Source organism: Nerophis ophidion, linkage group LG16, assembly GCF_033978795.1.
Source record: "Nerophis ophidion isolate RoL-2023_Sa linkage group LG16, RoL_Noph_v1.0, whole genome shotgun sequence".
Classification (NCBI taxonomy): domain Eukaryota; kingdom Metazoa; phylum Chordata; class Actinopteri; order Syngnathiformes; family Syngnathidae; genus Nerophis; species Nerophis ophidion.
The window spans coordinates 52,184,936-52,211,670 of NC_084626.1; the positions used below are offsets into that span (position 1 = coordinate 52,184,936).

General features: G+C 39.8%; 1 protein-coding gene across 2 annotated transcripts in view; it reads right to left on the reverse strand.

The window, feature by feature from the left end:
* Nucleotides 1-3,660: 3,660 nt before the first annotated feature.
* The window catches only part of LOC133535564 (serine/threonine-protein phosphatase 6 regulatory ankyrin repeat subunit C-like), an 83,710-nt gene continuing 60,635 nt past the window's right edge, over nucleotides 3,661-26,735 (reverse strand). For both annotated transcript variants that reach the window (XM_061875493.1, XM_061875492.1), the window contains exons 22-28: nucleotides 25,722-25,809; nucleotides 24,241-24,324; nucleotides 21,679-21,824; nucleotides 15,676-15,758; nucleotides 15,471-15,553; nucleotides 13,709-13,800; nucleotides 3,661-9,998 (exon numbers count right to left, since the gene is read on the reverse strand). In XM_061875493.1, coding sequence (XP_061731477.1) covers nucleotides 9,772-9,998; nucleotides 13,709-13,800; nucleotides 15,471-15,553; nucleotides 15,676-15,758; nucleotides 21,679-21,824; nucleotides 24,241-24,324; nucleotides 25,722-25,809 — 803 coding nt within the window. In that variant the 3' untranslated portion in view covers nucleotides 3,661-9,771. The remainder of the gene's footprint in view (nucleotides 9,999-13,708; nucleotides 13,801-15,470; nucleotides 15,554-15,675; nucleotides 15,759-21,678; nucleotides 21,825-24,240; nucleotides 24,325-25,721; nucleotides 25,810-26,735) is intronic.

Genomic DNA, 26,735 nt, shown 5'->3' on the forward strand with positions numbered 1-26,735 from the left:
CGGAAGCCGAGAATGACGTCGAATCAAACCAGGAAGTAAACGTTGACAACTCCTAGACTGCAGGGGTCACCAACACGGGGCCCGCGGGCACCAGGTCGCCCGTAAGGACCAGATGAGTCGCCCGCTGGCCTGTTCTAAAAATAGCTCAAATAGCAGCACTTACCAGTGAACTGCCTCTATTTTTTTAAATTTTGTTTATTTACTATTGATTGATTGATACTTTTATTAGTAGATTGCACAGTTCAGTACATATTCCATCCATCCATTTTCTATCGCTTATTCCCTTTCGGGGTCGCTGGCGCCTATCTCAGCTACAATCGGGCGGAAGGCAGGGTACACCCTGGACAAGTCGCCACCTCATCGCAGGGCCAACACAGATAGACAGACAACATTCACACACTAGGGACCATTTAGTGTTGCCAATCAACCTATCCCCAGGTGCATGTCTTTGGAGGTGGGAGGGGCCTATCCCCAGGTGCATGTCTTTGAGGTGGGAGGGGCCTATCCCCAGGTGCAGGTCTTTGGAGGTGGGAGGGGCCTATCCCCAGGTGCATGTCTTCCGTACAATTGACCACTAAATAGTAACACCCCAATAAGTTTTTCAACTTGTTTAAGTCGGGGTCCACGTTAATCAATTCATGGTACAAATATATACTATCAACATAATACAGTCATCACACAAGTTAATCATCATAGTATGTACATTGAATTATTTACATTATTTACAATCAATGAGGAGCTTTGGTTGATATCAGTACTTCAGTCATCAACAGAGAAATGTGGACATTGAAACAGTGTAGGTCTTATTTAGTAGGATATGTACAGCCAGCAGAGAACATAGTGAGTTCACATAGCATAAGAACAAGTATATACATTAGAAGTACATTTGAGTTGTTTATAATCCGGGGAGATGGGATGTGAATGGAGGAGGGTATTAGTAAAGGGTTGAAGTTGCCTGGAGGTGTTGTTTTAGAGCGCTTTTGAAGGAATATAGAGATGCACTTACTTTTACACCTGTTGGGAGTGCATTCCACATTGATGTGGCATAGAAAGAGAATGAGTTAAGACCTTTGTTAGATCGGAATCTGGGTTTAATGTGGTTTGTGGAGCTCCCCCTGGTGTTGTGGTTATGGCGGTCATTTACGTTAAGGAAGTAATTTGACTTCGGTATCAGGAGCGGATTTTATAGACCAGGCTCAGTGCAAGTTGTTTGACTCTGTCCTCCACCCTGAGCCAGCCCACTTTGGAGAAGTGGGTAGGAGTGAGGTGTGATCTGGGGTGGAGGTCTAAAAGTGACCGGGTTAGCTTATTCTGGGATGTTTGGAGTCTAGATTTGAGGGTTTTGGAGGTGCTGGGGTACCAGGAGGTGCAAGCGTCATCGAAGAAGGGTTGAATGAGAGTTCCCGCTAGAATCCTCAAGGTGCTTTTGTTGACCAGAGAGGAGATTCTGTAGAGGAATCTCGTTCTTTGGTTGACCTTTTTGATGCCATTTTATCACAGGAAAGATTAGCTTCTAGAATGGAAGCTAGGTAGGTGATCTCATCCTTCCTGGTGATAACAATGTCACCCACTTTTATAGTCAAGTCACTGACCTTCTTAAGGTTGATATGGGACCCAAATAGGATGGATTCAGTTTTACCTAAGTGTATGGATAGCTTGTTGTCAGCGAGCCAGGTGCAAATATTGAGGAGTTCAGCACTGAGGATTTGTTCCACCTGTGACTTGTCCTTGCCGGATACCAGCAGGGCCGAGTCATCCGCAAACAGGAACAATTCACAGTGTCATGCTGATGGCATGTCATTTACATATATTAGGAACAGTAAAGTTCCTAGTAGACTGCCTTGGGGGACTCCACAGCTTACTGAGAGGGGAGGGGCACCTCTACCACCTGTTTCCTCCCCTCCAAGTAAGATTGCATCCAGCTTGATGAGGTTTCGTCGAATCCGATTGTATTTATTTACTAACAAGCTGGTCTCGCTTTGCTCGGCATTTTTAATTCTAAGAGAGACAAAACTCAAATAGAATTTGAAAATCCAAGAAAATATTTTAATGACTTGGTCTTCACTTGTTTAAAAAAATTCATTTACTTTTTTACTTTGCTTCTTATAACTTTCAGAAAGTTATAAGGCGGCGGCATAGCTCGGTTGGTAGAGCGGCCGTGCCAGCAACTTGAGGGTTGCAGGTTCGATTCCCGCTTCCGCCATCCTAGTCACTGCCGTTGTGTCCTTGGGCAAGACACTTTACCCACCTGCTCCCAGTGCCACCCACACTGGTTTTAAATGTAACTTAGATATTGGGTTTCACTATGTAAAAAGTGCTTTGAGTCACTAGAGAAAAGCGCTATATAAATATAATTCACAAAAAAGACAATTTTAGAGAAAAAAATACAACCTTAAAAATTATTTTAAGATTTTTAAACACATATACCTTTTAACCTTTTAAATTCCTTCCTCTTCTTTCCTGACAATTTAAATCAATGTTCAGGTAAATGTTTATTTTTTATTGTAAAGAATAATAAATAGATTTTATTTTAATTTTTCATTTTAGCTTTTGTTTTTTCAACAAAAAATATTTGTAAAACATTTCTTCAAACTTATGATTAAAATAAATAAAAAATATTCCGACAAATCTAGAAAATCTGAAGAACCAAATTGAAATCTTCTTTCAAAGTCGTTTGAATTTCTTTTAAAATTTTTGTTCTGGAAAACCTGGAAGAAATAATGATTTGTCTTTGTTAGAAATATAGCTTGGTCCAATTTGTTATATATTCTAACAAAGTGCAGATTGGATTTTAACCTATTTAAAACATGTCATCAAAATTCAAAAATTAATCTTAAACAGAAAAAATTACTAATGATGTTCCCTAAAGTATTTTTGTAATTTTTTCAAAAAGATTCGAATGAGCTGGTTTGTCTCTTCTTTTTTTCTGGTTGAATTTTGAATTTTAACGAGTCCAAATTGAAGATAAACTATGTTTCAAAATTTAATTTTAATTTTTTTCCTGTTTTCTCCTCTTTTAAACCGTTCAATTAAGTGTTATTTTCATCATTTATTCTCTACAAAAAAAGGAAAAAAATGTACAACGGAATGACAGACAGAAATACCCATTAATTTTTTTTCATATTTATCTGTTTCTATATATATTTATTGTGAGAAATCATTAAGATGATCAGTGTTTCCACAAAGATAAAAATCATTAATTATTAATAATAACATAGAGTTAAAGGTAAATTGAGCAAATTGGCTATTTCTGGCAATTTATTGAAGTGTGTATCAAACTGGTAGCCCTTGGCATTAATCAGTACCCAAGAGGTAGCTCTTGCTTTCAAAAAGCTTGCTGACCCCTGATGTAGGATCTACACGTGTATATATAACATAATCATATTCTTTCTTCAATTTAAAAATAGCTAACCGTTATTTCCCCCTTTTCTGGGATTATATTCCCAGTTTTGATCTCGGACGTCTGGTCACTTATAGGAGAGAGGGAAGTCTGGGTTTCCCTGCTTAGGCTGTTGCCCCCGCGACCCGACCTCGGATAAGCGGAAGATGATGGATGATGGATGGAATAATTAAAAGGTATTTTTTTTAAAAAATAGCTAAGTAAACCAGTACATTAACACCTCTGTGAGAAAGAATGCTAAACAAATACAAGACACATCCCAAAGTAGTGCTTTTTTTTATTTTTTCTCAAGTTAATTCCCACATTGTTCAAGTTGTTACCCTGAAATGTTAAAGAGCTGTATGGAAGACACACTTGTTCACACTTGCTGATATATTCTAATGATTCTTTTTGTTGCCCAAATAAGACACGTTGGAGATTGCTCAAAACAGGTTGATATCAGTAATATGTAGAAGGGATTTTCTACAACTGAATGCTGTAAAGGAGCATGTTAAAGGCCTACTGAAATGAGATGTTCTTATTTAAACGGGGATAGCAGCTCCATTCTATGTGTCATACTTCATCATTTCGCCATATTGCCATATTTTTGCTGAAATGATTTAGTAGAGAACATCCACGATAAAGTTCGCAACTTTTGGTCGCTGATAAAAAAGCCTTGCCTGTACCGGAAGTAGCAGACGATGTGCGCGTGACGTCACGGGTTGTGGAGCTCCTCACATCTGAACATTGTTTACAATCATGGCCACCAGCAGCTAGAGCGATTCGGACCGAGAAAGAGATGATTTATCCATTAATTTGAGCGAGGATGAAAGGTTCGTGGATGAGGAAAGTGAGAGTGAAGGACTAGAAAAAAAAGAATAAAAAAAAACCTAGACACCCGAGCGATTCAGGTGTTATTAGACAAATTTACTAGGATAATTCTGAAAAATCCCTTATCTACTTATTGTGTTACTAGTGTTTTAGTGAGATTATATGGTTGTACCTCTACAACCTGAAAGTCGCAGGGGTGTGACCACCAGTGTCTCCGAGGGAAGCCACGTTTCTCGCTGAGGCTGAGATTTTTTTTCTCCCTCCTCCATGGTGGAAGCATCCGACGGTCGGGGTCAGCTGGTGGGAGAAGGCAAAAGAGTCCGCAGCTACCTCTTTGACAGGTGCAGGAGGAACGACGCAAGCTCTCCGCTCATGTCTACGGTATGAGCCGACTTATTACCACCATTTTCTCACCGAAACCTGCCGGTTGACAAGTGGTAGGGAACCACGTTCGCTTGACCGTTCTGTTCCATCGTTAAGCTTTCGGGAATGTAAACAAGAAAACACCGGCTGTGTTTGTGTTGCTAAAGGCGGCCGCAATACACCGCTTCCCACCTACATCTTTCTTCTTTGACGTCTCCATTATTAATTGAAAAAAATGCAAAAAATTCAGCAACACAGATGTCCAGAATACTGCGGAATTATGCGATGAAAAGAGACGACTTATAGCTGTGAACAGTGCTGGAACAAAATGTTTTCGGGAATGTAAACAAGGAAACACCGGCTGTGTTTGTGTTGCTAAAGGCGGCCGCAATACACCGCTTCCCACCTACATCTTTCTTCTTTGACGTCTCCATTATTAATTGAAAAAAATGCAAAAAATTCAGCAACACAGATGTCCAGAATACTGTGGAATTATGCGATGAAAAGAGACGACTTATAGCTGTGAACAGTGCTGGAACAAAATGTTTTCGGGAATGTAAACAAGGAAACACCGGCTGTGTTTGTGTTGCTAAAGGCGACTGCAATACACCGCTTCCCACCTACAGCTTTCTTCTTTGACGTCTCCATTATTAATTGAAAAAATTGCAAAAAATTCAGCAACACAGATGTCCAGAATACTGTGGGTTTATGTGATGAAAAGAGACAACTTATAGCTGTGAACAGTGCTGGAACAAAATTTTTTCGGGAGTGTAAACAAGGAAACACCGGCTGTGTTTGTGTTGCTAAAGGCGGCCGCAATACACCGCTTCCCACTTACATCTTTCTTCTTTGATGTCTCCATTATTAATTGAAAAATTTGCAAAAAATTCAGCAACACAGATGTCCAGAATACTGTGGAATTATGTGATGAAAAGAGACAACATTGCTGGAACAAAATGTCCTCTACAATGCATGACGTCAAGCGCATACCGCGACATTTTAGCATGATACTTCCGCGCGAAATTTCAAATTGCAATTTAGTAAACTAAAGCGGCCGTATTGGCATGTGTTGCAATGTTAATATTTCATCATTGATATATAAACCATCAGACTGCGTGGTCGCTAGTAGTGGCTTTCAGTAGGCCTTTAAGGAGGGCAATTAGCCTAAAACCATTTTAAAGACATTAAAGTTTGAAAGTGCAGCGGTCACAATGTAGGTCAGCTTACGACCTTCAAACCATAAAAGAATACATTTGGCACAACTCATACCAAATGTTTCTTCACATACCTGAAAGATGTCAATTATATTCACTTTAGCTTAGAAATGTTCAATCCCCGGTTGGTGAACTTATTTAAAGGCCAACTACAAATACAGTATGTCAAACATAAAATGCATACTTAAAAAATGGAAAAGCGCATGATCATCATTTTCCAGTTCAACACAATATTCAATATCGCTGTTGACTTTGGGAAAAGCTTTGTTTGGGTTTATAATTCAAAACTAAGATGATTTGAAGACGTGGCAGAGAGTAAAACAGGCATCCGAGGTCCTTGTGCATAACAACAGCTCATCTTGACATGTACAATTCAACATAAATAGATTTCTATATTTTCTACACGACCTTTGTTTTCTGTCTTCTGGCTTATTTACTGTAATATCAACTCATCATGCCATCCTCCTTCATTTAGAATAAACATGCTAAATAAAATACAGCCACGGGGAGCCCGCCGTGACGGCAATGAGCAAGTTTTAGTTTAGTGCTTAGGGTATTTTCATTGCATAACGGTTATAAAAGCACTAAAAAAGTGGATTAAGAAACCTAATACTCTCCAGGTGCACACAAGTTGGCTAATAGCAGCGGCGGGTGACATGAAGCGCAATAGGAACCACCTGCAATCACGACTCAAAAGGACGGGCTTGTGTGGCGTCTTCGCACGCACAAAGTATTCACGGCGCTTGCCCTTTGCCCCGTCCAAAAAATGGAGAACATTCATTTTTGTCCTCAAAATTCTACACACAATACCCCATAATGACAATGTGCAAAGCTTTTTTTAGTAAAGATATCGGGCTGCCGATGTTATCGGCTAATAAATGGTTTGAAATGTAATATCGGAATTTATCGGTATCGGTTGCAAAAAGTAAAATGTATGACTTTTTTAAAACGCCGTTGTACGGAGTGTCACCATACTTGCCAACCTTGGGACCTCCGAATTTGGGAGATGGGGGCGCGGCGGGTGTTGGGAGCTGTCCTGGATGAAATGAAATACTTTTTTCCCAATCATTTTGGAACTTGCAAGCGTATTTCTTCTTCTTACTCGTTGTCGCCCATGTCTCTTATTCGTTCTTTTGCTTCGTTTCCTTCTAGTTGTGTGCAGTTGTGCACTGAGCTCCAAAAGCCGTAGATGTTATTGTAGCGTCCCGGAAGAGTTAAGTGCTGCAAGGGTTTCTGGGTATTTGTTCTGTTGTGTTTATGTTGTGTTACGGTGCGGATGTCCTCCCGAAATGTGTTTGTCATTCTTGTTTGGTGTGGGTCACAGTTTGGCGCATGTTTGCAACAGTGTTAAAGTTGTTTATACGGGCCACCCTCAGTGTGACCTGTATGGTCACAAGCTGCTGTTTTGAAGCATGTTAAAAAAAATAATGCACGTTGTGACTTCAATAACAATAATTGACATTTTTTTCCATAAGTTGAGTTGATTTGTTTTGGAAAACCTTGTGACATTGTTTCATGCATCCAGCGGGGCATCACAACAAAATCAGGCCGAACAATGTGTTAATTCCAAGATATCAGTTGATAACGGAACCGGTAAATAAGAGTTGGACAATATCGGAATATCGGCAAAAAAGCCATTATCGGACATCTCTATTTTTTAGTTTTTTAATTTTGCTAATTTACTAAAAATCAAAATGTCATGTACATAAGTATTGACAACCTCTGTTCAATGCTTAGTTGATGCACCTTTAGCGGCCATAAAAGCCTCAAGTCCTTTTGAACACGATGCCACAAGATTGCCACCCCCATCTTTGGGCACTTTCTCTCATTCCTCTTTGCAGCACCTCTCAAGCTCCATCCGGTTGGATGGGAAGCGTTGCTTTTCATCCAAAATGTCTCCGTACATTGCTGCATTCATCTTTCCCTCTATCCTGACTTGTCTCCCAGTTCCCAGTAACCTACTCAGTGGCCAAATGGTTCGAGTGTCGGTTGGTTGTGAGTTCAAACCCCGGCCGAGTCATACCAAAGACTATAAAAAAGGGACCCATTACTTCCCTGCTTGGCATTCAGCATTAAGAGGTTGGAATTGGGGGTTAAATCACCAAAAATGATTCCCAGACGGGGCCTCCGCTGCTGCTCACTGCTCCCCTCACCTCCCAAGGGATGATCAAGGGTGATGGGTCGAATGCAGAGAATAATTTCGCCACATCTAGTGTGTGTGTGTACGTTAACTTTTACTTTTTCATCCAAGACGTCTCTGTACATTGCTGCATTCATCTTTCCCTCTATCCTGACTCATCTCCCAGTTCCTGATTAAAAACCATCCCCACAGCATGATGCTGCCACCACCATGCTTCACTGTATGAGGGTGGTATTGGTCTGGTTTCCTCCAAACATTCACGCCAAAGACTTCAATCTTTGTCTCATCAGACCAGAGAATGTAGTTTCTCATGGTCTGAGAGTCTTTCAGGTGCATTTTGGCAAACATTTTACTAGGAAATAGCTTCTGTCTGGCCACTCTACCGTACAGGACTGATTGGTGGATTGCCCTTCTGGAAGGTTCTCCTCTCTCCACAGAGGAATGCTGCAGCTCTGACAGAGTGACCATGGTCTCGGGCACCTCCCTGACTAGACTGAGATGACGGCAGCAATGTACAAAGACATCCTGACTGAAAACCAACTGGGAGACTAGTCGGGATAGAGGGAAAGATGAGTGCAGCAATGTGCAGAGACATCCTGGATGAAAACCAACCTGTAGACTAGTCAGGATAGAGGGAAAGATGAATGCAGCAATGTACAGAGACATACTTGATGAACACAAACTGGGAGACTGGTCAGGATAGAGGGAAAGATGAATGCAGCAATGTACAGAGACATACTTGATGAACACAAACTGGGAGACTAGTCAGGATAGAGGGAAAGATGAATGCAGCAATGTACAGAGACATCCTGGATGAAAACCTACACTTCCCATCCAACCTGATGGAGCTTTAGAGGTGCTGCAAAGAGGAATGGTTGAAAGTGTCCAAAGATAGGTCTGCCAAGGTTGTGGCATCGTGTTCAAAAAGACTGGAATTGCTGCCATAGGTGCATGGACAAAGTATTGAGCAAATGCTTTGAATACTTACGAACATGTATTTCTTTTAGTAAAAAGGGCTTCACGGTGGCAGAGGGGTTAGTGCGTCTGCCTCACAATACGAAGGTCCTGCAGTCCTGGGTTCAAATCCAGGCTCGGTCTTTCTGTGTGGAGTTTGCATGTTCTCCCCGTGACTGCGTGGGTTCCCTCCGGGTACTCCGGCTTCCTCCCACCTCCAAAGACATGCACCTGAGGATAGGTTGATTGGCAACACTAAATTGGCCCTACTGTGAATGTTGACTGTCTATCTGTGTTGGCCCTGGGGTGAGATGGTGACTTGTCCAGGGTGTACCCCGCCTTCCGCCCGATTGTAGCTGAGATAGGCGCCAGCGCCCCCCGCGATCCCGAAAGGGAATAAGCGGTAGAAAATGGATGGATGGAAATTTGCAAAAAATGTTTTTTAAGAAAAACATTTTCACATTGTTATTATGGGGTATTGTGTGTAGAATTTTGAGGACAAACATGAATGTATTCCATTTTGAAATACATCAAATGTGGAAAGAGTGAAGTGCTGTGAAGACTTTCCGCACGGACAGGAGCTATGGTATAGCTCGGTTGGTAGAGTGGCCGTGCCAGCAAATTGAGGGTTCCGGGTTCGATCCCGGTCACTGCCGTTGTCCTTGGGCAAGACACTTTACCCACCTGCTCGCCTTTCCACCCACACGGATTTAAATGTAACTTAGATATGGGGTTTCACTATGTAAAGCGCTTTGAGTCACTAAAGAAAAGCGCTATATAAATATAATTCACAGGACAGGAAGTTCATTCAACTGAAACAAAGGTGCTAAGAGGTGTAATGAGACTTCAGAGATGACTAAAGTTGAAGTATGGATGCTACACTCTTCCTCTCAGTCGGTGAGACAGCCGTGCATACCGATGGTGCTGGTGCGGCCCTTGGCGTAGGCGTGACACAGGCTTCCATTGGAGGTGGCGGCGATGCCACAGTTCTTCAGGGTGGGGTTGAAGCAGGAGGCGGTGGCGTCGCGCAGAGGAAAAGGCTTCATGGTGGACAGGATCAAGGATAAGCAGTCTGCCACTCTCTTGTTGGGGGCACAGGCCAGCGCCGGGGTGTGACCTAAAGAGTAAGGAATATGATGATAGGAGTTCGTCATTTTACTATTAATATTTCTCACAACATATAAAACAGTCCGCTTATGACACCACAACTCGAGTTTGAGCTAGTCAGGCCTTGCGACCTAAAATTATTGAATCCAAAAATACTGAAATTCCACAACATGGTGAATTTGCAAACAGCTAAAATGATACACTAAGCAAACTATAACCTGTTACCCAATAAATATATAACAATTTTTCTCCAAAAAAAGAGGAATATAATCTTGGAGAAAAATGTAATTTAAAGCATTTGCATGCATGTACAACACTTAACCCTTGTATTATGTTGGAAAAAATGACATTATGTTGCGGGTCGTTTTGACCCGCACTGTGTAAATGCACTCAAAAGAGTCAAGAAAAAAGGTTAAACCAATAACAATTTATTTTAGGTTATATAAACATTTAGAAAAGTGACATACAATATATTTTTTATTCCAATTGTATTATCCATCCATCCATTTTCTACCGCTTATTCCCTTTCGGGGTCGCTGGCGCCTATCTCAGCTACAATCGGGCGGAAGGCAGGGTACACCCTGGACAAGTCGCCACCTCATCGCAGGGCCAAATTATTAACATAATTGTATTATGTTAAGGGTCAATTTGACCCATTTCAGTTTTTGTGTTGATCAAAGTACTGGTTATCCTTTCTTTTTCTTGCTGAAATCTGGTGACTTTTCCTCATCTAGGGTCATGAACTGGTGTGTAAATTGGGACACTTTGTTGTGTCGTGGAATGTTTCTGCAGAGTTTGTATAAAAAGATGATGTTGCGAGTCATTTTGACCCAGGCGCTTTAATGTGGGTAAATAGCTGTTCAGATCCAAAAATAAACATGTCTCCTTGATGTACTTTTTACTTTGATGGACAATTGTTTGTATTTTGATTGTCTCTGAGACCCGGAGCCAGGTGTGTGAAGAGAGGGAACTTTCTCACACTTGTCCTTGTCTCCTCAGATGTCATCCTTCTGGAGCTCATTTTTGGTGAGTTTGTCAAAGAGATGACATGAGAACAGTGACAAGGACAAGTTTGAGAAAGTTCCCTCTCTTCACACACCTGGCTCTGGGTCTCAGAGGCAATCAAAATACAAACAATTGTACATCAAAGTAAAAAGTACATCGAAGAGACTTGTTTATTTTGGCTATTTACGCACATTAAAGCGTCTGGGATGGATGGATGGATAAAGCGTCTGGGTCGAAATGACCCGCAACACCATCTTTGTATACAAACTCTGCAAGACATTCCACTACTCAACAAAGTGTCCAGATTTTAAACACCAGTTCATGACCCTAGATGAGGAAAAGTCACCAGATTTCAGCAAGAAAAAGAAACTGAAAACTGAAATGGGTTAAATTGACCCTCAACATAATAGAAGGGTTAAGACCTTCAGTATATCTGTATGTGGAATTAAATGATGGAATGGATTAAGCAAAGCAATCAAACAATGTACTAATATGATCCACATCAAGAAACTTTTCAAACTTAAAGTGTTTACAAAGTACAAAGAAGAAGAACCATGATAAACATTCTGAATTTATTTCATCCATTCATCTTCTTTCGCTTCTCCGAGGTCGGGTCGTGGGGGCAGCAGCCTAAGCAGCGAAGCCCAGACTTTCCTTTCCCCAGCCACTTCGTCTAGCTCTTCCCGGGGGATCCCGAGGCGTTCCCAGGCCAGCCAGGAGACATAGTCTTCCCAACGTGTCCTGGGTCTTCCCCGTGGCCTCCTACTGGTCGGACGTGCCCTAAACACCTCCCTGGGGAGGCGTTCGGGTGGCATCCTGACCAGATGCCCGAACCACCTCATCTGGCTCCTCTCCATGTGGAGGAGCAGCGGCTTTACTTTGAGTTCCTCCCGGATGGCAGAGCTTCTCACCCTATCTCTAAGGGAGAGACCCGCCACACGGTGGAGGAAACTCATTTGGGCCGCTTGTACCCGTGATCTTATCCTTTCGGTCATGACCCAAAGCTCATGACCATAGGTGAGGATGGGGAACTAACTCGACCGGTAAATTGAGAGTTTTGCCTTCCGGCTCAGCTCCATCTTCACCAGAACGAATCGATACAGCGTCCGCATTACTGAAGACGCCGCCTGTCGACCTCACCATCCACTCTTCCCTCACTCGTGAACAAGACTCCTAGGTACTTGAACTCCTCCACTTGGGGCAGGGTCTCCTCCCCAACCCGGAGATGGCACTCCACCCTTTTCCGGGCGAGAACCATGGACTTGGACTTGGTGGTGCTGATTCTCATCCTGGTCCCTTCACACTCGGCTGCGAACTGATCCAATGAGAGCTGAAGATCCTGGTCAGATGAAGCCATCAGGACCACATCATCTGCAAAAAGCAGAGACCTAATCCTGCAGCCACCAAACCGGATCCCTTCAACGCCTTGACTGCGCCTAGAAATTCTGTCCATAAAAGTTCTGAACAGAATGGGTGACAAAGGACAGCCTTGGCGGAGTCCAACCCTCACTGGAAACGGGTCCGACTTACCACCGGCCATGCGGACCAAACTCTGACACTGATCGTACAGGGAGCGGACCACTATAAGACAGTCCGATACCCCATACTCTCTGAGCACTCCCCACAGGACTTCCCGAGAGACACGGTCCAATGCCTTCTCCAAGTCCACAAAGCACATGTAGACTGGTTGGGCAAACTCCCATGCACCCTCAAGAACCCTGCCGAGACTATAGATCTGGTCCACAGTTCCACGACCAGGACGAAAACCACACTGTTCCTCCCAAATCCGAGGTTCGACTATCCGGCGTAGCCTCCTCTCCAGTACACCTGAATAGACCTTATCGGGAAGGCTGTGGAGTGTGATCCCACAATAGTTGGAACACACCCTCCGGTTCCCCTTCTTAAAGAGAGGAACCCGGTCTCCCAATCCAGAGGTACCGCCCCCATCCATCCATTCATTTTCAAAATAATCGTACTCATCTCACTATATGAAATGTAACTTACTTCACCGAGTATTATGTATTTATTTTTATTGTTATTACTTAGAGTATATTGTGAAAAAAATTGAGAACAGGAAGTGAACAAAAGATTTAGCAACTGTTATGTAAAAGAAAAGGGGTAGGAGTAAAAAAGCTTTGCTCCTTCCTGCTCCTTTTCGAACATGTTGAAAAGAGAAACTGGAAATTGTGATGTGTCATTGTGGAGGGGGGCGTGGTCGGCGCGCCTCCTGCAGTAATGGAGTGTGTGTGGACCGGCCTTGAGGCACAGCTGGCAGGTGATTGGATTACCCAGCTGGCAGTTGATTGGATTACCCAGCTGGCAGTTGATTGGATTACCCAGCTGGGACTGATCATCCAATCACATGCCAACTCCCTGCCGACACACGATAAGGGAGTTGGAGTTGCAGGTGAGCAGACGCACACTGAACATTGCCAGGGAGAAGACCAGAGAGACAACACGCCAGAGGGACTGAAAAGTTGTATGCTCCCCTAGCGTGTGCGCTCTGCCAATAAAAGACATTGATAACATCGGACATCCGGGCTATTGTGAAGATCTGTCAGCATCAGGAGAGCCCACTACAGAAAGAATTTCACAATCATGTTGTACGCTTGAATGTTCGAAATAAACTCAAACTAGTTTGTTTCTAGAATCGTTCAAGCATGAATAAAGAAGTCCCCCTGCCAATAAGACCTGACATTTGCTAATGTACCTTACCTTCGCCATCCACAGCCATGACCGCTGCACCCCGGCTGAGTAACACCTGCACAACAGTCGCCAGACCTTTCCTGGCCGCGATGTGAAGGGGCCTGGGTGGAGATAGAGGCTTCCATGAGTTGGGAAATGGTGTCAGATGTAAATATAAACAGAATACAATGATTTGCAAATCCTTTTCAAGCCATATTCAGTTGAATATGCTACAAAGACAACATATTTGATGTTCAAACTGATAAACTTTATTTTTTTTTGCAAATAATAATTACCTTAGAATTTCATGGCTGCAACATGTGCCAAAGTAGTTGGGAAAGGGCATGTTCACCACTGTGTTACATCACCTTTTCTTTTAACAACACTCAATAAACGTTTGGGAACTGAGGAAACTAATTGTTGAAGCTTTGAAAGTGGAATTCTTTCCCATTCTTGTTTTATGTAGAGCTTCAGTTGTTCAACAGTCCGGGGTCTCCGCTGTCGTATTTTACGCTTCATAATGCGCCACACATTTTCCATGGGAGACAGGTCTGGACTGCAGGCGGGCCAGGAAAGTACCTGCACTCTTTATTTGTTGTAACACGTGCTGAATGTGGCTTGGCATTGTCTTGCTGAAATAAGCAGGGGCGTCCATGAAAAAGACGGTGCTTAGATGGCAGCATATGTTGTTCCAAAACCTGGATGTACCTTTCAGCATTAATGGTGCCTTCACAGATGTGTAAGTTACCCATGCCTTGGGCACTAATGCACCCCCATACCATCACACATGCTGGCTTTTCAACTTTGCGTCGATAACAGTCTGGATGGTTTGCTTCCCCTTTGGTCCGGATGACACAATGTCGAATATTTCCAAAAACAATTTGAAATGTGGACTCGTCAGACCACAGAACACTTTTCCAAATTGCATCAGTCCATTTTAGATGATATTGGGCACAGAGAAGCCGGCAGCGTTTCTGGATGTTGTTGATAAATGGCTTTCAGTTGCATAGTAGAGCTTTAACTTGCACTTACAGATGTAGCGATGAACTGTATTTAGTGACAGTGGTTTTCTGAAGTGTTCCTGAGCTCATGTGGTGATATCCTTTAGAGATTGATGTCGGTTTTTGATACAGTGCCGTCTGAGGGATCGAAGGTCACGGTCATTCAATGTTGGTTTCCGGCCATGCCGCTTACGTGGAGTGATTTCTCCAGATTCTCTGAACCTTTTGATGATATTATGTAGCGTAGATGTTGAAATCCCTAAATTTCTTGCAATGGCAATTTGAGAAAGGTTGTTCTTAAACTGTTTGACTATTTGCTCACACAGTTGTGGACAAAGGGGTGTACCTCGCCCCATCCTTTCTTGTGAAAGACTGAGCATTTTTTGGGAAGCTGTTTTTATAGCCAATCATGGCACCCACCTGTTCCCAATTAGCCTGCACACCTGTGAGATGTTCCAAATAAGTATATGATGAGCATTCCTCAAATTTATCAGTATTTATTGCCACCTTTCCCAACTTTTTTGTCATGTGTTGCTGGCATCAAACTCTAAAGATAATGATTTGCAAAAAAAAAATGTTCATCAGTTTGAACATCAAATATGTTGTCTTTGTAGCATATTCAACTGAATATGGCTTGAAAAGGATTTTCAAATCATTGTATTCTGTTTATATTTACATCTAACATAATTTCCCAACTCATATGGAAACAGGGTTTGTATTATAGACATGCATCATCATTACTGATGGGTTTTTTAGACAAAAAAAGGAGCCGGCGGTGGAAGACAACTTACATTTGAAGCGCACTATTTGTTGCATTTATGAGGGAGGGATCATTGATTTCTCCAAGAAGCAACAAGGCACACATCTCCTGACCCTGCACAGGAAATCAGATCGAGGCGTTACATAAATGAGAGCACATTTTGACGTGAATTGTTGCTGCACACATGCCGAGGTTGTCGTGAGTGGCGAATAGTACATGCATGTGTTTTGTGTAACCTTAGTGCAGGCTAAGTGAAGGACTGTGTTATTATTGACGTCCACCAGGGTCAGGTCTGGCTTGGCCTTGTGCAGCAAGTATTCTGGAATGAACAAACAAAATAAGACTTTTCGTCCAGACTTGGTGTCTCGTGAAGGGACCTGGTTTAGAGGAATCATAGTAAAGACTGGAGCATGCAAAAAAAAGGGGGTAGGATTATTGTCACGATGCTTGAACTTCTCAGACATGTTAACAAGAAAACAATGTTGACATATTGCTGAATGGGGCTGCCTGCAGAAGATAAATCCATAAAGGGGAACTGCACTTTTTGGGGAATTCTGCCTATCGTTCACAATCATTATGAGAGACATGATCACATATCTTTTCATTTCCCCTGGATTTTAAAAATGATAAAAACGCTTAGAAGATGCGGCTAAAGGAAATCACCATTGTAGCCTTGCAAGCCTCTAAAACACTTTTAAAGCCCTCCATCAAAGTCTTAAATACACATTGCAAGTATATTCATGTAAATAATGTAGTAACAGACACCTTCATAACAATATGTACAATATACACACTGCAAGTATATATAATGTAGTAACATACACCTTCATAACAATATGAACAATATACACACTGCAAGTATATATATATATATATATATATATATATATATATATATACAATGTAGTAACAGACACCTTCATAACAACATGTAATATGAACAATATACACACTGCAAGTATATATATAATGTAGTAACAGACACCTTCATAACAACATGTAATATGAACAATATACACACTGCAAGTATATATATAATGTAGTAACAGACACCTTCATAACAATATGAACAATATACACACTGCAAGTATATATATATATATATATATATATATATATATATATATATAATGTAGTAACAGACACCTTCATAACAACATGTAATATGAACAATATACACACTGCAAGTATATATACAATGTAGTAACAGACACCTTCATAACAATATGAACAATATACACACTGCAAGTATATATATATATATATATATATATACAATGTAGTAACAGACACCTTCATAACAACATGTAATATGAACAATATACACACTGCAAGTATATATATATATATATATATATATATATATATATATATATATATATATATATATATATATATAATGTAGTAACAGACACCTTCATAACAACATGTAATATGAACAATATACACACTGCAAGTATATATACAATGTAGTAACAGACACCTTCATAACAACATGTAATATGAACAATATACACACTGCAAGTATATATATAATGTAGTAACAGACACCTTCATAACAATATGAACAATATACACACTGCAAGTATATATATATATATATATATATATATATATATATATATATATATACAATGTAGTAACAGACACCTTCATAACAACATGTAATATGTACAATATACACACTGCAAATATATATATACAATGTAGTAACAGACACCTTCATAACAACATGTAATATGTACAATATACACACTGCAAGTATATATATAATGTAGTAACAGACACCGTCATAATAACATGTAACATGTACAATATACACACTGCAAGTATATATAATGTAGTAACAGACACCTTCATAACAACATGTAATATGAACAATATACACACTGCAAGTATATATATAATGTAGTAACAGACACCTTCATAACAACATGTAATATGAACAATATACACACTGCAAGTATATATATAATGTAGTAACAGACACCTTCATAACAACATGTAATATGTACAATGTACACACTGCAAGTATATATAATGTAGTAACAGATACTTTCATAACAATATGTACAATATACCCACTGCAAGTAAATATAATGTAGTAACAGACACCTTCATAACAATATGTAATATGTACAATATACACACTGCAAGTATATATATAATGTAGTAACAGACACCTTCATAACAATATGTACAATATACACACTGCAAGTATGTATAATGTAGTAACAGACACCTTCATAACAATATGTACAATATACACACTGCAAGTATGTATAATGTAGTAACAGACACCTTCATAACAACATGGAATATGAACAATATTTTCCTTATTTTGGGCATTTTAATCATTGCCGGAACTCATTTTTTCAGTGCATCGATTTTGGTTTCCTTAGCAGCGCACCTCCTACTTCTAACTACAAATATGCTCTTTCCGGAAACACACACAAGTTAGTGTTGTAATCATGGCAGTCAGTGACAAACAACGAAGACGACTATTTTTGTACAAAAGAAGATTCACAACCTTATCTTTTTGAGGCTGAATAAACTGAAGATGAACTGCTGCTTCTAGAAGCGAGCACCAAGGAAGAGTAAGACATTGGCACAGACGGAAGCCGAGAGAGTGAGGCGAAAGTGACTCTTAAGCTGCAAAATGTGGAATTTGAGGCCATGCTATTTTGACATAAATGGAGTGCGTACCTAAATGTTCCTGGACGAAAACAGAGTGAGTCACACTTTTATATTGATTATGATACACACAGCACGTCATGCCTGTTATTACAACTACAGTAAATAATACATGAAATAATACTTAACAGGTACTGTAATATGATTGTTCATGTTTTTCACTCAGTACAGATTGCTGTCCTATCACATTGTGTTGTGTATTACAAACTCAAATGTGTTTGTGTTGACGTAGAAGTAAGCTTATTTCTTTCCGTAGTTAGCATTTATGGCTAATACCGTAGCACGTCGATGTGTTAGTGGACTATAAAAATAGTTCTTCAGTGATCACTTTTACAATAAGAATGTTGCTACAGTTTGGTTATTATACACTACAAAAACTGAAATCTAAGTAAGATTAAATATCTCAAATAAGGGTGATATTTGCTTATTTTCTGTCTGATAAGATAATTCTTCTCGCTGAGCATAGTTTATGTTAGACTGTTTTACTTGTTTTAAGTTTTTTGGTCCTAAAAGATCTCAGTAAGACATTACAGCTTGTCGCTGAGATTTGATGAGCTATATTGAGTAAAACATGCTTGAAACTAAAATATCAACTGTTGCAAAGCTGGGTCATCAACCCTCACAAGTTTAAAACTACTTTTTTAAAGTAATACTTTCTTACTTCAAGCATGAAAAAAAAAATCATTTAATTACCGTATTTTTCGGACTATGAATCGCAGTTTTTTTCATCGATTGGGGGTGCGACTTATACTCAGGAGCGACTTATGTGTGAAATTATTAACACATTACCGTAAAATATCAAATAATATTATTTCGCTCATTCTCATAAGAGACTAGAGCAGGGGTGCCCACACTTTTTCTGCAGGCGAGCTACTTTTCAATTGACCAACTCGAGGGGATCTACCTCATTTATATATATCATTTATATTTATTTATTTATGAAAGAGACATTTTTGTAAACAAGTTAAATGTGTTTAATGATAATACAAGCATGTGTAACACATATAGATGTCTTTCTTTCACGAAGACAAGAATATAAGTTGGTGTATTACCTGATTCTGATGACTTGCATTGATTGGAATCAGACAGTAATGATGATAACGCCCACATTTTCAAATGGAGGAGAAAAAAAGTTGTCCTTTCTGTACAATACCACATGAAAGTGGTTGCTTTTTGGCATCTAATTCATCCAGCTTCCATACACTTTACAAGAAAAACATTGGCGGCAAATTCCGTAGCTTGCTTGATTGACATTCACGGCACCCGAGGGTCTTGTGAGATGACGCTGGCTGCTGCCACTTCATTATTATGAAAATATGACAGAGAGGAAGGCCAGAAACACTTTTTATTTCAACAGACTTTCGCGCCGTCCCTTCCGTCAAAACTCTAAAGGCCGACTGCACATTTCCTATCTTCACAATAAAAGCCCTGCTTCATGCTGCCTGCGCTAACTAAATACAGAGTCTCGGAAAACTGGCGTGCACAAGCGATCCCTCAGAAAGCTGGCGTGCACAAGTGATGTGCACAAGCGATCCCTCAGAAAGCTGGCGTGCACAAGTGATGTGCACGCCAGCTTTCTGAGGGATCGCTTGTGCACGCCAGTTTTCCGAGACTCTGTATTTAGTTAGCGCAGGCAGCATGAAGCAGGGCTTTTATTGTGAAGATAGGAAATGTGCAGTCGGCCTTTAGAGTTTTGACGGAAGGTACGGCACGAGAGTCTGTTGAAATAAAAAGTGTTTCTGGCCTTCCTCTCGGTCATATTTTCATAATAATGATCTTGCAGCAGCCAGCGTCATCTCACAAGACCCTCCGGTACCGTGAATGTCATTTAAGTGACGTCTTGGTGAAGATTGATGATCACTCATTTTTAGGTCTATTTTTTTTAAAAGCCTGGCTCGAGAATGACTGACACCCCCCCCGCGGTCGACTGGTAGCTCGCGATCGACGTAATGGGCACCCCTGGACTAGACCTATAAGATTTCATGGGATTTAGCAATTAGGAGTGAGAGATAGTTTGGTAAAGGTATAGCATGTTCTATATGTTATAGTTATTTGAATGACTCTTACCATAATATGTTAGGTTAACATAGCAGTTGGTTATTTATGCCTCATATAACCTACACTTATTCAGTCTGTTCAAAATTCTTTATTTATTTCAAATTGCCTTTCAAATGTCTATTCTTGCTGTTGGGTTTTATCAAATACATTTCCCCCGAAAATGCGACTTACATATGTTTTTTTCCTTCTTTATTATGCATTTTCGGCAGGTGCGACTTATACTCCGGAGCGACTTTTACCCCGAAAAATACGGTAATTTAAGAGTATTTTTCAACATATTGAGCAAAAAAGTTTCTTTTTTTTTCTACCATGAAAAGTGCTCTTGTTATTAGTGAGAATATCTGAGTCATTGTGCAGAAATATGGGGAAACAACAACAAATGTGCGCTACATTAGTTAACTGTGTTACAAAAAAGATCGATTAGAATAATACACAATGTTGGATATACAGAACATACAAACCCTTTATTTATTGAGTCAAAAATATTAAAGCTCGATGATTTGATAAAATTGCAAACAGCTAAATTGATGTAAAAAGTAAATTACAACCTGCTACCAAGGAATGTACAACAATTCTTCTCAACTAAAGAGGAGAAATATAACCTTAGAGGAAAATCTAACTTAAAACAGTTGTATGCCCGTACAACACTTAAAACTTTTAGCATATCAGTATGTGGAATTAAATGATGGAATGGATTAAGTAAAGAAGTTAAACATTGTACTGATATGAGCCAGTTTAAGAGGATGTTTAAATTAATAGTGCTTACAAAGTACAAAGAAGAAGTATTATGAGAAACACTTTCAAACTTATTGAAAATAAGATATTCTTCATCTTAGTATGTTAATAATGACTGAAATAATGAAGTACATGTTAGAAAACTGCTGTGTTAATCACTCATAGATGTCATTTTGCTATTTTGCTGTAAAGAAGGTCAGTGAATAATTGTATATATTGTGGGCGCTCTGAAGTGGAAAAGGGGTAGGATTAAATAAGCTTTGCTTCTTCCTACTCCTTTTCGGACATGATGTATTGTGTATTGCGAAATGATGAATTTAACTGATGTATAATGTTGTATGTATGTCATGTTCCAAATAAACTAAGAAAAGAAAGAATATACTTATTTTGAGGTATTTTTGGGTTCATGAGGTTAGCAAATTTTACTTGTCTTGACAAGCCAAATTTTCTTCTATTGGCAGATAATTTTGCTTAGTTCAAATAAAATACCCCTAATTTTTTTTCTTCTTCTTGTTTTTGAACACTAACTTTTTGCAGTGTACAGGTTACAGAACGTAACTGAAGTATTGTGGAGGGTTTTTGAATGCATTTTTAAAGGGATTTAGAGGAAGAATTGGTTGCTAGCCACCTAGAGAAATAGGATTTTTATAAGTAAGAAAGCAAAAAAATTACTTTTGTCTTCGTGTCTCTTATAATGATTGTGAACGATAGGCGAAAAAAAAAAAAGGGTGCAGTTCCCCTTTATCACATACCGACAGCCATGGTATGTCCGCGGTCAGCTGCTATCATTAGAGCGGAGCATCCTCTCTGGTCCACAGCGTTGACCTCTGCCCCCTGGGCCAGGAGCAGTTGCAGCCCTGCAACACTTCCTGAGTAAGCAGCCGCATGCAACGGCGTCCTGCACACGTACAAGCACAGGAAAATATCTTAATATGTTGATTGATTGATACTTTTATTAGTAGATTGCACAGTACAGTACATATTCCGTACAATTGACCACTAAATGGTAACACCCCAATAAGTTTTTCAACTTGCTTAAAGTCTAGGTCCACGTTAATCAATTCATGGTATCAATTCACCCCATGTACTAACTGGGGTGTCAAACAACATCGATTTTCAGATGAATCGCGATTCTTGTTATTAACGATTTTTACTCCATTAAAAAAAATATATAATAATTAGGGCTGGGCAACGATTAAAAATCTTAATCAAAGTTAATCACACTATTTCTCCGATTAATCGCGATTAACTGCATTGTATACGCAAAGCCCAATAATGAATTCAAAAGTAGTGTGTAGTGCACCTTTATTGGAATATTCTCCCACATGAACAAAAGCGCCAAAACATTTGTTGTGCAAACAATTTAAATCAGTCCTTGTTAAACAGTAGCAGTTAAATAGCATATTTGATGAAAATCAACTCCAAAAATGTCAATACAAACATTTAAGCTTATTGCCACTGCCAGGGTATTTAAGTTATCCTGTTTGTTATGGAAAATAAATATAATCTACATACAAATCTCTGAGCCACAATCATAACATCTGAACAGGCAATTTCTGAGGTAACAGCAGAAACATTTTTTTTATCAGGGATCTTATGTTTAAAAAACCTATATTACAGGTAGTGGGCTGTTTTAGGGAATTTTGGATCAAATTATCCGTAGTAGCAATATTAATAATGTTGTGTTTATTCTGCGTAGTGCACTTAAAATAATTATGACCATATCTAGGAATTGATATGATGGGAATTTTCCCATTGTTTGCTTGGTGCTTTGATAAACTGAAGGCATCATATACATGGTACTGTATTGTGATGTTATGAGCCAGGGAATAAAAGAACTACCCTACCCAGCATGCAACAGGAGTGAGGAGCATGTATAGGTTGTGTCGCCATGACGGCATCTTGTATGTTGTGATATGCACGCTCTGAAAGTAAACGTTAAGAAGTCAGCCAACACTCCTGGTCTGCATTATTCATAAATAGACAGACAACACATATACTCCGCTGCTTCACAGGCCGCTGGATGTAGCCGGCAAAGTATTCCCATGCTAGCTAGCCGCTCTAGCAAGCACGCCTCATTCAGTCCAAAACGGCCCGATCTATCCACATCCAGAATTGTCTGGCGGTCGTAAGTGATCCCGGAGTGACCACGCTGTAAGCCAGCCATGACATTTGCAGAATTGTCCGCTATTTTTGCCAAATGTTCCATCTTTACCAAGAGCCTTTCGACGCCGAAGTACATCCGGGAGATGCCATCTTGTTAAGAAAAGGCATTAACAAAATAAAAGCATGTAAACAACATACGCAAATGTGCGATAAAATAATTGTCGGAGTTAATAGATTGATGAGTTAACTCGTAATTAACGCATTAATTTGCCCACCCCTAATAATAATATAATTAAAAAATATATATATCAGGCATGTGATTTGAACTTAATGGAAAAGACTGAAAATAAGCCGGGGGTCTGGGGGCCACAGGCCCCCCCCTCCCGTTCCCCCATAGCTCCTGTTTTTTTCTGCAACTGAACATGCAAAAATTTGCACAAAAAAAAAGCACCATTTAAAGATGTTTTAGTGTTTAAAGAAATTGAAAAATTATCAACAGAGTTGACATAAATAAATACCCCATTCATCCAAATGAATTACTATGTCTGTTTTAGTCACTATGCTATTTAGTCACTACAGTAATTACAACTCCATCCACAGGAACCACATGGGTTAGCCTACTCTTTACAGTATTTCCAACCTCACTAATGTTCACTTCACATCCACAGATGGTTCATCTAGTTATTGACATTATTTACACATTACTATATCTGTTTCAGTCACTATTTTATTTAGTCACTACAGTAATTACAACTTCATCCACAGGAACCACATGGGTTAGCCTACTCTATATAGTATATACAACCTTACTAGTGTTTACTTCACAGCCACAGATGGTTCATCTAGTTATTGACATTTACACATTACTATGTCTGTTTCAGTCACTATTTTATTTAGTCACTACAGTAAATGTGTTCACATCCACAGGAACCACATGGGTTAGCCTACTCTATACAGTATATACAATCTTACTAGTGTTCACTTCACATCCACAGATGGTTCATGTAGTTATTGACATTATTTACACATTACTATGTCTGTTTCACTCACTATGTTATTTAGTCATTACAGTACAGGGGGTGCTGTAGCCTATCTCAGCTGAAAAAACCATTGTCTTAAATGAATACTCGTCCATAAAAAAAAAATTATTTGTGTACAAATAGGGGCTAACATTTCTGTTTGTTGCCAATCAAGAGTGTGGAACCCACCTTCCTTTGACGTCATTAACTTGAACTATTTGAGGGCCAACTGTCTTTATGAGAAGTCCAGCAGCAACGTCGTGTCCTTTAATCCTGCGGATGGGAATAGAAATGAATCTTTATGTACTACTGCACTTTTTTGTATGTGTTCATATTAGTGGTGTAACGGTACACAAAAATTTCGGTTTGGTACGTACCTCGGTTTAGAGGTCACGGTTCGGTTCATTTTCGGTACAGTAAGAAAACAACAAAATATAAATGTTTTGGTTATTTATTTACCAAATTTGTAAACAATGGCATAACATACATATACACACAGGGCACATTGCCAGGGTTAATGTGGTCAACATATATAAAATAAAAACTATATGAGATAAGGCTCAGAATGGCATATATAAAATAAAAACTAAATAATTCTCAGAATGGTTTCTTAACAAAACCTTTCTACATATAAAGTGCTTTTTTTGATGAATTGATTGATACTTTTATTAGTAGATTGCATAGCACAGTACATATTCCGTACAACTGACCACTAAATGGTAACACCCCAATAAGTTTTTCAACTTTTTTAGGTCGGGGTCCACGTTAATCAACATTAAACTGCCTCAAGTTGTTGCTCGGATTAAATAAAATGACAAAACCTTTCTTCTACCTATAAAAAGTGCAACATTAAACAGTTTCAAGTCAACTCAGCCTCAGTTTAACTTTTCTTCTCCCCCTCAGCCTGGCTAACTTGGCAGTAAGAGGATATATGGGCTCATTGTTCTTCCACCATAGAAGTGGGTCAAAATCTAGTTTTTAATGCCATATGGACTTAAATCTGCTGCTATAAAAACATTTGTTATTGCTTTAGCCCTGCTTGACTCGCAGAGGAGAGGCTGCTTGAATGCGGTGGTGATGTTTTAAATGGGTTAGCATGTGTTATGAGAGTAGCGTATGTGTGTGTGTGTGGCCCTTTAATATGTGGCAGCATTTGAGGTGAGTGTGTGGGCGAGCGAGGTGAGGGAGTGGGTAGTGTTTTGTTGGACTGGCTGTGTGCAAGACCTCAATAAAGCCACGATTTGCAACTAATCGCCGGACTCTTCATTTACCCTGGAGTCTCGAGCTGTGGAGACCCACTGCGGGGTAGAGAATACATCAGCCCTGTAGGAGTGTCTCCCCTGCGCTCCTCGACTACGGTCTGGGAACCGGAAGCAGGAAAGGTGCGACACATGTTTGATGTTTGTTGTCAGAAGCAGCTGCTGAACAAACCTCAGTCCTCCATTGTTGTATCGCACAGCCAAAGTGTTCCTAAACGGGAGATCTTAACGAGGTAGGAGGGTTTTCCAGCTCTGGCTTTTACATGTTGTCCTAGCCCGGTCGCTGCTAGCATGTGTACTCGTTCGGTACACCTCCGAACCGAACCGAACCGAAACCCCCCTTCCGAAACGGTTCAATACAAATACACGTACCGTTACACCCCTAGTTCATATAAATCCAGTGGTACTCACAAAGCACAGTGCAGTGGGTTGAAGGAATTTCCTTCCTGGTTGCTAAAAAGCTTGTTTTCAAGTAAAATGCGTAAACATCCTTCATGACCTAGGCAAGACACAAATGGAAGAATTATGGCGACACATTCTATTTTCTGTAGAATTGCATTGGTTTGACTTGGATTTCTTTTCCTTGAGTAGGTTTTTTTTCTTCCTCATGATTCTACACAGAAGAAAGAGTAACACTATCAGAGATTTCAGATTTCAATATAATAGTTAGTGTTGGGCAACCTTCCCTCTAATCCTGTGCACGTCTTCACAATTCAATTATTTTAACGTCTGTCGAGACGCTTTAAGTAAGACATGAATTCCATCAAACTCTTTATTGTCGGCCATAAACAAATGACCAAAACATTGATTAAAAAAAAAATGGTCATGTTCTGCTGTACAAACCCGCCCAAAACCTACTTTGTCATCCGCTATATCAACAGCAGCCTCTCCCTCTTTCTCACTTGCGCCAACACGTGCACATACGGCACTTAAGTTGGAGTATTTAATCTCATTATATGCAAATATAATGACAGTAAAGTCTATTCTATTCTATTCTTAGCCAGTGATGCGTTTACAACCAAGCAAAAAGTGGGACAACTCCAACACCATACAGAATGTGTAATACCAGGTCGTTACACTACCATTTACAATCAAATGTGTGCTTATTCTACTGTCATTTATTAATTATCTTAATTTATGAATACAACCATGAAACACTGTTAATATATTAATTAGATACTAATAAAAAGATATATTTTACAAACAGTAAGTTACCGGAATGTACATATGATCCCATGCTTACATCCCATTGTGCAACATGTGCAACTTATACTAGAAAATAATTAGCGTTTACAAACCCCGTTTCCATTGGAGTTGGGAAATTGTGTTAGATGTAAATATAAACAGAATACAATGATTTGCAAATCATTTTCAACCCATATTCAGTTGAATATGCTACAAAGACAACATATTTGATGCTCAAAC